The 15,660-nt window shown below is 39.7% G+C and overlaps 2 protein-coding genes across 2 annotated transcripts; one reads left to right on the forward strand and one right to left on the reverse strand.

Annotated features, from left to right (window-relative positions):
* Positions 1 to 313: 313 nt before the first annotated feature.
* LOC130181015 (uncharacterized) lies at positions 314 to 3,006 on the forward strand. The gene is made up of 4 exons (XM_056394743.1): positions 314 to 704; positions 1,232 to 1,399; positions 1,620 to 1,715; positions 2,644 to 3,006. Exons 1-4 carry the CDS (start codon positions 543 to 545, stop codon positions 2,956 to 2,958), a joined length of 741 nt encoding a protein of 246 aa, XP_056250718.1. The 5' UTR covers positions 314 to 542; the 3' UTR covers positions 2,959 to 3,006.
* A 7,353-nt stretch (positions 3,007 to 10,359) lies between these two features.
* LOC130181016 (golgin subfamily A member 6-like protein 7) lies at positions 10,360 to 14,506 on the reverse strand. The gene is made up of 3 exons (XM_056394744.1): positions 14,357 to 14,506; positions 10,889 to 11,644; positions 10,360 to 10,769 (listed from the first exon to the last, which is right to left on the reverse strand). Exons 2-3 carry the CDS (start codon positions 11,144 to 11,146, stop codon positions 10,557 to 10,559), a joined length of 471 nt encoding a protein of 156 aa, XP_056250719.1. The 5' UTR covers positions 11,147 to 11,644; positions 14,357 to 14,506; the 3' UTR covers positions 10,360 to 10,556.
* Between the last annotated feature and the right edge of the window lie 1,154 nt (positions 14,507 to 15,660).

Consider the following 15,660-nt stretch of genomic DNA (forward strand, 5'->3'; position numbering starts at 1 on the left):
CTAAAATAATCTGAATTAACACTGAACCATCTAATTCATTTGCATATCTTGGATCTGACACCTAAATTGTGCAATGTATTTGAAATATTATATGTGTCTGTGGGACATTTGTCAGCTTTTTACCAAATTTCCCAATACTGATCATGTACGATACACACCTACTGCTTATTGCTCAACACCTCCTCCTTATGAAGAGCCGTGATGAATACGTGCAAGCTGAAATGATTAGATCAAATTAATATCTAATTTCTTATAACAATGTGCACTGTAAACCCGAACAGTACTACAAACTCATAACTATTGCCGGCAACTAAATCAAAGCGGGCTAATTAGTTCACCCGACACTGAAACATTAAGTATTCTTAACTAATAATATCGTTTTGATTTCACAGGGCTTAGTATGTCTAAGTGAACACTGTCACTTAACTTGAAACGTCTAAGTTAACAGGCGTACGTGAGGGGACGTGACGTCTGACGTCACTACACCCAACTGTTCAGGGCACGTATCAAGAAAATTCAAGATGGCTGGACTTTAGCGAGGGATGCAACGGAACGAAGAAAGGAGGAAAAACATTTATATTCATCAAAAAACCTGCACAACAACGAACATTTTTTCGCCGTGCTGTTGCAAAATTGACTTTTATCTGTGTTTTGTGTTCCGGGGGACCCCGACTTCAGGATTTCAAAGTTTCGCGCGCGAAGCGGTGAGTAACGTAACGTTACAAAAGTTCGGCAAAAGTTCAATACATATAGTTATCTTTTCTTAGACGCTGTGAATGTGTGTAATGAAGTAACATGCTACGATATAAGACATATTTCCAACTGCTTTAAACTAAAGCTTACTTAGTAATTATCGTCAGTGTCGGTACTAGGCCTAGGTCGCTAACGTTACTTCGTTACTGTCAACAACGTAACGTTAAGGGCAGTGGAAAGAGCCGTTTTTTGCCTTGGAAAATATGCAGAGGACGACTTGTTTCAAATATCGGTGAAATGTTTTAATAAAAGCAGTTGCTGCATATGTGAAAGTTTATTTTTTATTAGACATTGCAAAAAATCATAATATGTTGAGAAGGGTTGTCTAATGGAGTTGTCCTCGCCAATAAGGGATTGACAAAGTAATACACTATACATAATCATTTAGGCATTTTGCATCTTAAGCAACATTAAACTGTATGTGCAAAATATCTGACAACTCCACATTGTTTTTACCTAAATATTTATATGTGTACAGGTGTTTGCAGAGTTTCATCGCATTACAAACCTGAATCTACGCAACCAGTTTTACTGTGAACTTGACCGATACACACCAAAACTAGTTGCACTGTATCGACAGAAGTCTTCAAGGACTGGAAAGGGAGCAGAGGCACTGCGAGAGATGCTGAGAATTTATGACTTGGAGGTAAGTTTATGTTTGACTTTTCCACCGGGACAATGCTGATCATATAATGTGTTGTCATTACAGATTACAGATGCCTTGATAGTAGTCAGTCATCCTGCTGATTCATAGATAGATTACTATTTTTAACATAACTGAAGCATTACATTCTTATACCAGTGACACGGACTGGGCATGCTGGCAAAATATTTCTATAAAGATTTTTTCTTTTTTCACAATCTAGGAAGAACATGATATCAACATGCGACGCACTCTGGCTCTTCGTGCACTTCCAGTGTATCTCCGGGAGGATGACACTGAATTCTACAAAACCTGTAATGTAAGTATTAGGGTTTCAGACGAGAATCTGCCAGTCACACACAGCGCCCACCTCTCCCCTACACACATTGTCTCTGCAGCTAGAGCTATGCTTCACTCTTGCACACACACAGTGACCGATCGCTCTGTGCTTGACTTGACTCTAGCTCACGTTGCTCTCTTCAGTACTCCTTAGGTTTTCTTTAGCTCGCCTCTATCTCGGTTTCTATGATATTTAAAGTTACTTAGGCTTCAATATGCCTCCTCATGCTCCACTCCAGTATCATATTTCTACAGCAATAAGTATATATTACGTGAAGTGAGGAAAACTTTTACTTCATGGGGCCTCTTTGAGTTTCTACAACATAATATGAGTGATTATACAATTTTTTTTTTTTTCACTTTCAGCATGTGTAAATAGACAGTAGCAACAAATTTCTAGTGAAGATGATTCAGATCCATGCATGTAGCCATGGAACTGAACCCTCCACTATATCTAGAATATAAGATGACAGACTGAGACCCAGCATCTGATAAAATGACAGTTTCAGGGGCGTCGTGTGGCGTAGTGGTCTAAGCAGGCGCCCCATGTGTAGAGGCTACAGTCCTCGCTGCAGTTGGCCCCGGTTCGAGTCCCGCATCGGACGGCCTTTACTGCATGTCATTTCCCCTCTCTCTGCCTCCCCATTTCCTGTCTCTCTCCACTATCCTGTCCAATAAAGGCACAAAAGCCTTTAAAAAAAAAAAAAATGACAGTTTCAGTCTGATGTGGAGAGGAGAGTTGAGGGAGAGGAGAGGAGAGAGAGGAAGAGAGAGGAAGAGAACTATGATATTTAAAGTTACTTGGTGAACTTGTTAAGGAAGTAATAATGTATTTTGGCTCTACAAACAAGGATTATGTCACATCCTTCTGGATTTGTCGTTATAACTGATTTTCTTGTGTTTTGCAGGGTGAAGATGAGATGGAGACCACTGACACACCGCTAGCGATCCTCTCTGTGGTCCCTGACTCCACTGGTTCCATTAGCTTCAGCCCTGAGAACATATCCATTGTGATAGAGGATGAAGTTGTTATGAGCGAGCTTCCCAGGTTGGCTGATGCATTTGTGGTGCTGCTTGGTTTAATCTATGCATTACACTTAGATTATCCAAAGAAGCTCACTCACACATTCACATTCATCCAGAAAGTGCTGATGTGTCTGGATGATAACAAACCACTGAAACCATGCCTACTCTCCCTGAAAAATGATTTGTTAAAGGAATAAACAAGCTGAGAAATGCATGCCTGCACTCAGCAGGCCAACATTATTACAGCCATGTTGTTCTGTTGTTCATTCTTACATGTGTCTGATATTATAGACATGTCTGTTAAAATGTTGAAAGCACTTTTGCGTATGCCCAGTGGGCTTTTTATAAGTTTAGAATTAGAGGTACATTTTTTGTTTATTTATTGTACTGCCTCCTTCACCTCATTGATCAGTATGCCCTCATTTTTAATGGTAATTCAGTTATTTATTTATATTATATTTTCTTTTATTTATTGTATTTATTCTGTTTTATTCTGTATGTTTTTCATTTTCTTCATTTGCACAAATTTAGATGTCTATGCTGCTACTTTTAGATTTTTTTTTTATTATTATTTGAGAAAATACAGTGCAGAGAAGGGGAAGTTTGTTCATCCCCAATGATTCAAAATAGGCTGCTAAAATATATATTTGTAAAAAAAAAAAATGTTTGACTCCAGGTGTTGCACTTTAATGTTATTCAACATTTCACAGTTTTACTAAGCCTGATATATTGTTCTGAAAAGAAAAATAATTAAAATGTAACAGTTGTTAATGCCTTTTTAAAAGGTAGGTTTTAAGGTGCAGTTTTATACCCTAATAAATTGTTGGAATTCTGACAGGAACACTTTAGTCAAGAACCTTTTATTGCATGGATGATGTTTCTCTTGCACAATCATACATACATGGTTAGAGTTCTACAGTTACATGTACACAACTATATCTGCACAACTGAATTTGCACAGTTACATTTTTTTGGCATGCCTTTGGGGGGCAGAACCTCTCAGAAAACATAGCTCTCTGAAAACAGCGTCTTGTACATTTTAAGTTGGCAAGTGGTAAATATTTTAAGTTCATTAAGGTGTAATATTTTGAGTAGATACTATTGATATAATACATTGTAATCAGTTATTATTTGCAAGTCCATGTAATTTAGTTTTTATAAGTTTATTCAATCAAATCATTTAAGTATGAAGAAGACATAAATATTAAGTTCAGGAAATTTAAAAAAGATTATATTGAACTTAGAATATAGATTAAGTCAACTGAACACATATTTTTTAAGTATAGTGTAACTCAAAAAATTTATCAGGATAACTTAAAAGTTCTTATGTAATCAGTTACGACAAAAATTTTGAGTTTTCTGAACTTATTCGGGTTTACAGTGTGCATATAATTATGAAGAATATTATCATTCAGCAATCCATTGCTCATCCTCATTTCCTTGTTTGAAAATGGATCATGACTCGTGTGTAATATTAATTAAGCAAAATAGGGTCCAGTATTTACCCTGATGGCTAATCAAGATAGCTACATCAATTAATTAATTGATCCATCAATCGCCTGATTGTTGCTAAAGTAAAAAGAAAAGAAAAAAAAAAACAATCTTATGCAGACATAAATCACATTTCAAAAATATATTTCAATTCGTTTTTCCTTCTTTATCTCCCTTTCCATTCTAAATTAAACAAAAACATCACCGCTGAGAGGAGAGAAAAGTTTTTCTCAGAGTTTTTGTGAAAATACTGATATCAACTGTGAAAAAGTTCCACTCACCACCTCATACTTTCATGCTAGGACACTGGAAGAATTAAGATGACCGACTGCCAATGCTATTTGCTTTCATCATTTCTGCATTTAGTTAGCGCTGATTAAAACCTCGGATGCAAACTAATTTGAGCCAATACACAAACCAAAGAGTTATAAAATGAGTTTTACACAATTTCAGCCACAAACAGTTACACTAGAAGCTGTTTAATATTTAAACAGCTTCTTGCAGGTTAATGTTCAGAGAATGTCAAGTAAGATCCCCACAGTTGCAAATAAAACATGCTTTTGACTCTTACGTCTGTGTTCGACACAGGGAGCGTATTTTTCATAACTTGTGGCTGTCACTTCTCTGGACCAAAAGAAATGATATTGATATTTTCAGACATCTGTTTTGATGAAATGATGTATTTTAACCCAGTAAAAGCCTTTGATTGAATGCTGGATTGGTGAAGGTCAGGGATAATGCACTAGAGTCCTCTCTCCTGCCAGCGAGGCCAGCAGGAGATTTGCAGTCTAAAAGTGTCACTCTGCCTCCCATGATGACATTCTGCAGGGTGGAACAGTTACGTGAGGACAGTAAGGCTCAATCAGCAGACAACAAAAAAATTCACGGATCATCTAAAGCATTTTTATGTCGTAGACGTAACATGAGTGTTAGGTTACAGACACAAACAATTCTGAGTTGCTTAATTACCAGCTGTGTGTATAAGATCCTTTCTGTAAAATACAAGAAAAGTCATTTGTGCCACAGACCGCGGCTCCATTAAAAATTCACTCAGGTACAATTGAGAAAAGCATCTTTTCATAAGCCACTGCGGATCAGAGAGTTCCTGAGAGAGAGTCTGTAGCAATAGCACATTCTCCGAATGCCTTGTCCTGAACTCCGGTGCTCCCCTTCTGTTTTCCATATACACAAATGAGGTCAAAGATAACAGCAAAGACATTTCACTCATAAAGTACGGCGATGACATGGCCCTTGGTGTCTACTCACGGCACATCAACCCTCTTGCCACTTGGTTTGATGGTATAGCCTGACCCAGGTGGTCAACCAGGCCACGGGGAACAAATAGCTACAACTCCATGACCCCTGCACAATTGACCCATAATCAAGAGGGCAGCCAAGATCTATAATGACCTCACCCACAAGCCTTCACTCATCATTTCAGATATTGCCCTTTGTTTGACTGTTCTCAACAGGGACATAATATTCTTATTGCCAGAATTGTTTCTGCCTCCCAAATACAGAGTGAAATGACTTGACAAAAGACCAAAGCTCAGTATATCCCGTCGATGATTGAAATGCTCCTGTTGTGGTGAGTGTGAGACTATGGGAATCCAGAGGTCAGGTGTATTAGTGGGAGGCGCTCAAGTAATAAGAGGCAAGATTGAGGTGCAGTAGGCGTCTCTGTCATGCTCCTCTTGTAGGAGGAGAGAGGGAAAGCTGGTTGAACTGGGTTTCCTAAAACAGTTGTGGTAATTTAAAGTACAATAGGAAGATTAAATGAAATGAGACACCAACACTGAATCACGAAGAAAACAGAAAACAGATAAAATCTCTTCTCTTTTCATTTGGCAAGCATCACAAGTGTGCATCACAGCCAACATCTGATAAGGAGTGGGACAGACAGCCAACTAACCAAATTCTTATTTTATTGTACTGCCGAGTGTTCAACTATATCAGTATTTAAAATAAGCGATCACAGGAAAAGTTAGAGGTGACAACAAATATTCCTCTTAATCTACCCCACTCCGGCCGGACGCGGCTGTCTTTAAGTCATCGCACTGCTAAAGCTCAGTTTTCTCCGTGAACACACTGAAACACACAGCTGGCGTTTTAAGATTTAGCCACTCTGGACACATGTCTGAAAAGCTCAGTTTTTAGATGAGGAAAAAAAACACTTTTTTAGTCTGGATGTAAAGCTGAAACAGAGAGATAAGGACTTTTTAAATTGAACTGGCCTTATGTCGATATGTGACGGATCTGCGTGTCGTAAATTATGTCATCTGCTCAAGACAGCTGTGTGCACCCCAAAAAATTTGAGTCTGTACTCACTGTTTGTTTGTTTTTTTTGTTTGTTTGTTTGTTTGTTTCTCACTTTTTCATGCTCTTAAATCAAATACAACAAAGAAAAAAGCACTTCTTCTTGGTGTCAGGAGGTCACCATCATGTGTTTTTTTGTCCATAATCAGCATTGTCCATGTCTTCCATTAAGTTTTCTATACAGTTAAGTTACTATACAGTTAAACAATAAACAGCCACGAACTACGGACGTTTGCTCCTTTACAGTGAGCAGCACCTGTGTTTACTGGCTTGTGGCTTGAATTTCTGTAGACAGCCTCGGCCTTATCATACACCCCCTAGTGCTCGGAGGAGTATCACACAAATCAAATACATTGCTCCTACAGCATCAGCTTAAACTGATATTGGTTTTTTCGGAGGGGCGTGTTTTTTTTTGTTTTTTTTTCCCTGCTGTCTCCATCCACTACAGTATATTGCTCAGCTTCTGGTTGAGGTTAAGACTGTGGTTTTTGGTTGCATGTTCAAAGGGTAAACGCAGATCTTGTGCTTCGAATCACTGTTGACGTTTTCAGTATATATGATTATTTATTTATCCTGTATTTTTGCTAAGAGCAGATGTTGTATTGCAAAAGTAGATAACATACAGTCATGAAGAATATTTGCTCATTATGCTGATATTATAATGTAAACCAGAAGTCATTCTGTTCACATTCTGTGCAGCAGTAGTCCAAACCTACAGGTTGGGTGAGTGGTGCAATTCAGTGTTTTTGGTTGGTTTCACTGCTTTAATATTAAATATTGAATATTCGTAAAAATTATAGGCTATATAAATCACTGTCTACTCATTGGTTATAAATAATAAATGTGCAAACCTGAAATGAACTGAATTGGATTAAATGAACTTGAATATTAGAAAATCAAGATAATCATGGTGTAAAGGTCCTGTGTTCATTTCTCACATACCAGCAACATAAACAACCTGTGAACCCGATGTGAGGGTTGAGTCAGCCGTGATTCACTGCAGCAGACGAGCGCAGCCTTCTGTGATGTGTTTCAATGTCACGACCCCTTCTCTGTGACACCTGCCTGCGTCCCGTGTGGGTGTGTTTTGTTTTTGTTACTTACAGCCTTTGGTATGAGTGAGATGCACTTGGTGTGTGTTTTGGTTTTGTATCCTCATTTCCTCCTTTCCCCGTGTCCTCTGTATCTCTCTCTCTCTCTGTATCTCTCTCTCTCTCTCACACCCCTTCAGGACCCTTCATTGTCCAGCCAGTCCCCACCGGATCATTGGGTTTTTGTGGATGTGTCACTCCTCTAGCTCTTCATCCAGCCAGCTCACATCTTCTGGCTCCCCTCTGACTAGCCAACCTCACTGACCTGACCCCCCCCCCCCCCACTGATTATCTTTCCTCACACTCCCCTGTAGTATGACAGCCAGATGCTGTCCTGCTAGAAGCTTTTGTTGTTGTGCCCACATCAGATTCCTAATGAAGGATGGAGCTCCGTGGTGTCACAGCAGGTTGTGTGGCACAGAGCCACACACATTAAGGGGTTGAGGGTTAAGTTACATATATATATATATAGCTGGATTGCATCTGGTCAATTTGCGAAAGCTGTTCTCGTTCTCATTTTTTTCTGTTTCTGTTGTCAGACAACGGAACAAGTATTAAATAAAGACTTTATAACCACGAAGACGTCTGACATAATCACCAAACATACAAGTTAAAGACAATGCTTTCAGCTGTATTTACTTAGTTTTCAACCAGTGTATTTCCTCAAAGAGTGACCATAACTCCAGAACCTGACAGGTCTTTATTAGAAGCAGCTCTTTATTTCTAACTCCCTGTTTGATATGTCGTTTTGAGTTGCTCCCGTTTGCTGTGTAAAAGTTACTACATTACGTGTTAATACAAACTCAACACGTCCTGTAATCATTTCAAATTAAAAGCCCTCTAGCATTTCATGTGGCAGAAAATATTTATTTTATAACAGGGATTTTATTGTTGTGCTGCAGGAGTACGTATTGTCTCATTTCTGGTTGCTGGCATTTCTGTTTTTTACCTGCTATTCAGATCTGCTTCTTCCCTCCGACTCTCCTGCTCTGTGTTATTAGGTTTAGTTATTCTTCTGCCTCCTTTAGTAATAATGATACATGTAATGGAAGTAGTTTATCTGCCATAATGCAGCTCCCGAGCAGAAACCAGTCTTGTTTTGTTACACCTTCTAATATCAGAAGTATTCTGATTGGTTGTAATCTGTACAAACTAGTTATTGCAGTACAAGCAGGAACTGCATGCAAACGCAGCATGACTGTGAATATTGCAGGTTTGCCAAAAAATAAATCAATGAACAACTCAACAAACCTTGGTCACTGACTGGATGGCAACATTACATTGGTATTCTGTTTTCATCAGCAAAAGCATAATGAGACCTGTATCACTATACATATAATGTCCTACATGGTTCTTATGTACCTGAAACACTAACATTTCGTGTATTTTGAAAACCTTTGAAGATACTGCACAGATGAAAAACTAAACACTAGAAATTGTCCTTGAACGTATACTGTGTAATATCACTCACAAACCAACTGATGGCATTTCTGAGCAGCCTAACATCTTGTGAAATAAACAATATATGGCATGTCTGGCTAAGACTTGTAGTGACTGTGCCATAAGCTCATAAATAATGGGGGTGAACACCATGAAGCAGATTTGGCATACACGTTAAAAATTTCTCTCAATTTGAAACATTTTCAGCTCTCATCAGTTTGCATCATCCCGGGTCAATTCGTCAAGTCAAACCAGAACACACAGATAACATAAATATACAACTGAAGTTATCATGTTACTTTCCAGTAACAGTTGTATCTCTGATGTCCACTGAAGATAAATGTCTGTAAATTCTTTAAAGGGCTTATATTTACCACCACTTGTACAGCGTTTAATTTGAAGTGTTGATAGTCATAAGAAGATGTAGTTTTTACTGAGCCTCTCATCTGATTGGCTGACTGTTTTCTGAGTGATTGAATAAAAACATAGCAGATTTCAGGTAAACACTCAGAGAGACCAAATCCCGCAAGGTTGGCTGGTGGGTCTAGGAGGCCGAGGCTTGGGGCATGGCTGAGAGCAGTGTCTGCTTTGTTGTGACATCACAAAATTACAAAAAGTCCTGACGGCTCATTCTTAGGCTCAGTTTCTGAATACAGGCTGTGTGCATTTCTCTGTGGACTGAGCACTTTGATAATTTCACAGTATTAATATAGAACTTAGACCTGCTTTATAATCAAACAACACATGGACATCTACCTTTATACTATATGGGACCTTTAAAAACTGTATTACATTTTTACCTGGACTGCAACAGTAGGGCCAGCCCATACAATGGTGAATGTCCCTGACTGACTGACTGACTGCGAGAGTGACATATCTGTCTATTACTGTGTGCAAATGTGTATTTCTGTTGTTGAAATAACAAAATAGGAGGATAGTGCAACCTCTGTGAATGTGTGCACACCATCGAATGGAATAGAAGTGGGAACTGAATGTTAATGAGTGGAGGGTGGTATTTGTCTTTGTCTGCTGTATGAAAAGTATCAGCTGCAGTAAAACCTACAGACTCTACAATCACTACATATTGTGCCAAGGTGAACGTGAAGTACCATCTTCAGATTATAGAAATTTAAATCAGGTAAATATCTCAGACCTTTGCTGTGGGACAAACAGGCGGGCGTCATAGAATTATTTTTGATATTCAATTATTTTTATCTTTTTAGATGGTGGATGGTTACAGGTTTGGGGGGGGTTGAGGGTTGAAGGAGAAGAAAGATGGGAGAGGGGATAAGAAGAGGTGAAGGGGGTAAAGATGATAGAGAGGATAAGGAGGGGTGAAGGGGGTAAAGAGGATAGAGGGGTAAAGGGGGGGGTGTTGGGGTTGGGAGGTGGGTGAGGGAGAGGGTTGGACGGGTTAAAGGGAAAGGGATGTCACCTCTCTGCTCTCTTTCCTTTCTTTATCGCTTTCCTTCCCGTCTCTCTTCTTCCTCTCCTTCCTCTCCATCTTTTCTTGCCCCTTCTTCTCCTTCATCTCCTCCTTGTCTTTCTTCTCTCTTTCCATCCTCTCTTTCTTCTCCTGCCATTTCCTCTCCTTCATCTCCCTCTTCAGCCTCTCTTCCTCCTTCTTTCTCATGTTGGCCTTTGTCTTTGTCCGCCATAAATGCCAGCTCCTGAAAAGACGGACACAGCACATGTTGCAGTATTTTCTCTTTCAAAGGCTAAATCTGGAAGAAACTTACAATCCAACAAGTTAAAATTCAAATAAAAGTGATGGGTTGATGTGGCGCACCTGCAGCTCCACATTCTGCAAGATGAGGCGCTGGATCTCCTCCTCCATACCGCTGGCCTTCTTCATCCAGTCCTCCTTCTTGGTGAGCCAGCTCGCCTCCGTTTGTTTGTTCTGCTCCTCCTTTCTTGACATCTCCCACCTGAGCTTCTCCTCCAGGGCCCTGATGTCATTCTGCCACTGATTCTCTTTGAGCTGGATCTCAGCCTCAGCAGATTTTATGGTGGCCAAATACTTAAGGTTTTTGTCGACCAGGACCATGTTTTCGGCCCAGGCACTGGCGATGGCTTCCCCTTGTTCCTGGCTAATGTGCTTCACCCTCTCTTCACAGCTCTCCTGCAACCTTTGACCTCGGCGTCTGCCCTATCCTCCCTGGCAGTCAGCCGGCTCTCCCACGCTGCAGTGAACTGGATAATGCTCTTGTCAAAGGCATCCTCCATGTCCTTGACTCTGGCATACTCTGCCATCCACTGGACTTGGATCTTCTCCGTCTCGGCTTATTGTAAACACAGGCCTTGAAGGACTGGACTTCTCTCTTCAACTTTCTCTTGTGTTCTTCCATCTCTTTGTGCTCCTCATCCAACTTTTTCTTTGCCGCTCTTTCTGACTCATCCAGCAGCTTCTTTCTCTCTGCCTCCCAGCAAACGTACTTCCTCGCTGCCTCTTCTTTCAGAGCAGCGTTTTCTGCTGCCAGCTCTTTGTTTTGCCAGTTTGCATTGAGGATGGTCCGTCTGAGGGCCTGCAGCATTGTCCAGATGACTGAAAGACACAAACAGACACATTGCTGAATGAATTTTAGCTATTTACGTGGATCTGCTTTTAAAGACAAACCAGATTAATTTTTCATCCATCAATACACCCCACCCCACCCCTGTTAAAATCAGATGAAATTATACTGTACAGCACAATAGTTCATTTGACCTGCAAAAGGCCATATCTCACTGAAAACATTTAACACGTGTCAAAATTAAAAGTTCATCAACTAGAGCATAACTACCAACTAAATCAAGTTTCCCTGTGTCACTGATTTAGCCACAAGTACATTTAAATACTGTTTGTGTATTTCACTAAAATACAGCCCTTCAATATAGTAAAGTGAAACATCCTCAATATCCTATCCAAGAAACCTATCTATCTAATAAAAATTATCTATTGTCTAGTGTTTTCTGTTTAGAAAGTCTTACCCCATCTCTCCAAGTGTTGGTGTTCTCCATTTCGTTGGTACACAGAAATCGTAATGGCGTGGTGCTGTACTCGTTCGTGTGGTCGAAGTGAAATTAGCTTTGTTTGCTTGTGTGTTTGTTTCTACTGATATGTTGGGACTGACTGGAGTTCAATTGGCTTTGATACAGAACAATTTTCCACATGACATCACAACAGGGTTCACAATGCGACAACATAACGGCAATCAAGAGTGTTGGCTTGGTCACATGACCTGGAATTAAACCTTATTGTACCACTCACTGTAAGATTTCTGCTGGAATCATTAAAAGTACAAAGAGCACAACGACAGCTGTATTGCCCCACATCTCGAAGCTTTAATTTAAGGGGTGTAACAGCACCACACAGAGCCGCCACGTCCTGTTTTTTCTGTCTGCTGATTGGACTTGATGCCAAATCATGCCTTGTGTGTTTCTCAGGACAGCCTGTGGCGATAAGAGTCAGTTCACACACAATTGTTGACACTCTTTAAGGTTTTCACCAGGGCCATACAGAAACCCTTAGATGGGCGGAGGCTCAAAGTTAAAAAAAAAAAAAAAAAAAAGGCACATGGAGTAAGACGCATGTAATGTAACACGGCATATTAAAGCAAACTGCATCATACTAAATAAGTGTACATCAACATTTACACATTAGAGAGATTAAATTAATTTTACCAATACGTGTACGGGATTGGATGTTATTCTGTACTCCAAAGTAGCAAAAAAAATATTACCAACAATTTAGCCTTTTATTTAGCAATTTCACTATGTAAGAGAACCACTGCAGCCAGGACCACTATTACATTACTATGTTACTATTACTATTAAATAGTATTGCACTTATGTTGCATAACTGATGCACGATTTGAAGATGACGTTGTTGTGTAAGGCTAATAAGTCAGGCATGTGAGCTTGGTGTCAGGCGACTCCATCGTAAGACTTGTTAAACTATTGTCACAGCAGCAGCAGAAAGGTTGAGGATCTCATTGAACTTGTTTGATGCATCGAGCCTCAGTCCACACTGTAACGCCAGAACCAAATGACATCACGTCTAGATGATCAGCCAAGCTATGCCACGACATTGAATTACTACGCCTTACAATTCAGACTCTGGGAAAATGCTGCGTAATGTAATGTATGCCTGCTCTTTCAACAAGCATTGAATGTTTTATTAGGATTTTTATTAAAACTTTTGATTGCTTCTGGAAAGGAGCAACTAGTTTATAATCCTATCCATTTTGTAGTTTTTAATTCTTTCCAACACAGACACCAGCATGACCCTTTCCGCACCGTAGCTTCTCCTCAGAAAAGCCCATTTTACAGTGTCCTGCTGGCCTTTTCTGTTCCCGTTGTGACCAGGTGGGAGAGGAAACAGGTGTTCAGTAAGCCACTTCTCTTCCCGGATGGTCACACCATCCAATCTCATTCACATTCCATGAAGACAGCCTGTTAAATCATTTCCTTGACTCCTATGCCCCTCCATTCCTGAATCTGTGCCTGCTGCATCTCTGAGCTCCATTCTTGTTTTTATTCCCTCCAATTCTGCCTCTCAGTCTAAATGCCTAGTCTATTCCATTCTGTCTGAATAATCTGGCCTCCATTTAGAAAGATTAGAAATAAATCCACACCTCATGTCAGGAGTTCAAATTATTATTATTGAACTTGGTCTCTAGCTCTTATTCAAACCCTGCAAAATTCTGGAGGGTAGTAAAATCTAAAAACTGTAATTCTGCTGCCTCCCTATGAATTCATGTTAAGGTTGATGACCGCCTTCTAAATGACCATTGAGATCTTTAATAGATACGTTAGAGCAGCTGATCACATTTTTTGAGGATGAGGATAGAGGATACCCTCCTTCTAACACTGACCATCTTTTTATTAATTATGACTATGTACTTCAAATCATGCCTGTCAGTGTACTCTTGATCCCCTCTCTCAGCACAGCTATCAAGGCCCTTCAAGCCATTCATCCGAAAAAAATATGGTGGTATAGTGGTATATAGTCATATTATCACGATGATACGATGAACAGCATTATTATGGTAGTTATCCGATAATAAAATATTATGGTAGTAATATAATAATATTATGATAATCATTATATAAAACATTGCAATACACATGTCCAAAAGCTCATTGCGCAGGGCACAAAAGAACATATCCAAAACGCACTTTTTTTTTTTTAACAAAGTTATATCAGTGTGATGTTACAAGTAGTTGACAGCTAAAAATTAAACTGCTCGGCGGCAGCTTAAACCAAATAACTTACCTTGAGCTGCAGGACAGGTGCTCCAGTAGTTTGGATAATCCAAACGTGGCCTTGCGCTCAGGTGTTGTCTCTCATCGGGGCCTGGATGTCCAATGAGTTCAAAATGTCAGTGTGCACATGCATCAGTGAGAGGTGAGTTTGTCTCTTCTAGGTCATGAGTTTTTCAGCTTCTGTAAACAGAGCTCTTGTTTGTGGATTGAGTTTATATAGACGTGTTGCTTCATCTTGAACTGTGACACGAGACTCTCCTGTGACATCGCCCAGCATTTTGTAGCTGGAGATCAGGACGGCCTGCGTCCAGCTCCTCCTCGGGAAGGCAAACCAAATTGGTGTGAACAGACGGCTGAAAGTTGTTTTCCCAAAAGGTCTGGCCGGAAATTGAATTTGTGCGGCTGGAGAGACTCCTCGAATGCCGCTCCTCCAGTTTAACTGGTGGTCATGCTATCTGGTAATGTTTGTTTACATATGCCACTTCCTGTGATCCAACTGTTCTCATTCGCAGATTCGTCATTTTCAGCACACCTGGCCTACCTGTGCGTCTGTGAAGCGTGAAGCGTGATGTTGAAGACATCGCCGAAGTAAAAATGAAGCATCTCCGGTTCCTGAAAAATGCATATCTGTGTAAATAACAGCCTGACGACAATAATACTTAATACAATATTTTGCTGGGCAAAAAGTAAATATACATTTAAATGAAACCCCGCAACAGGATTCAAACTGCGGCGCTAGATAATTACAAATACAAGGCAATCGTGTCTCTCGCTACGCCACCACTGTCCCGCAAGCTGTGCACTTTATGCAGATACATTTAGTTTACTTTGTCACATATTTAACACTGTTCATAGTCCAGATGATACGCACATGTTAACTTTACCATACCTTACTATGCTGTATTTGTAAGGCCTTGATAGGGAAGCTGCCAGTTCATATCACTTCTATGCTTGACTGTTGTCTGCAACTGATTTAATTAACTTCATTTCTATACTTCTACTTTTAACTCAGTGTTTTCTTTTACCCTGCATCATTATTTTGTATCTTTTTTTAAGTCATTTTAAGCTGTTAGTCAACATCATTGTAGATGAGGGTCATCCCTCAGTTTTTTAAACAAAGACATCATTTGGCACATTTCACATATTTGAACTGAATTCTATTGCATTTCTCTGTGCAAGCTGACATATAGGGCTTCAAATTAAAGCAATTAAAAGTTATGATTATGTATTTTACACCTGTGCACAAACAGCCAAGAATCGCCTTTGAAGTTCATGTGAATATGATCAGGTGGATGATGCATTTCAGGGTTTGTT

Source organism: Seriola aureovittata, chromosome 14, assembly GCF_021018895.1.
Source record: "Seriola aureovittata isolate HTS-2021-v1 ecotype China chromosome 14, ASM2101889v1, whole genome shotgun sequence".
NCBI classification, from domain to species: Eukaryota; Metazoa; Chordata; class Actinopteri; order Carangiformes; family Carangidae; genus Seriola; species Seriola aureovittata.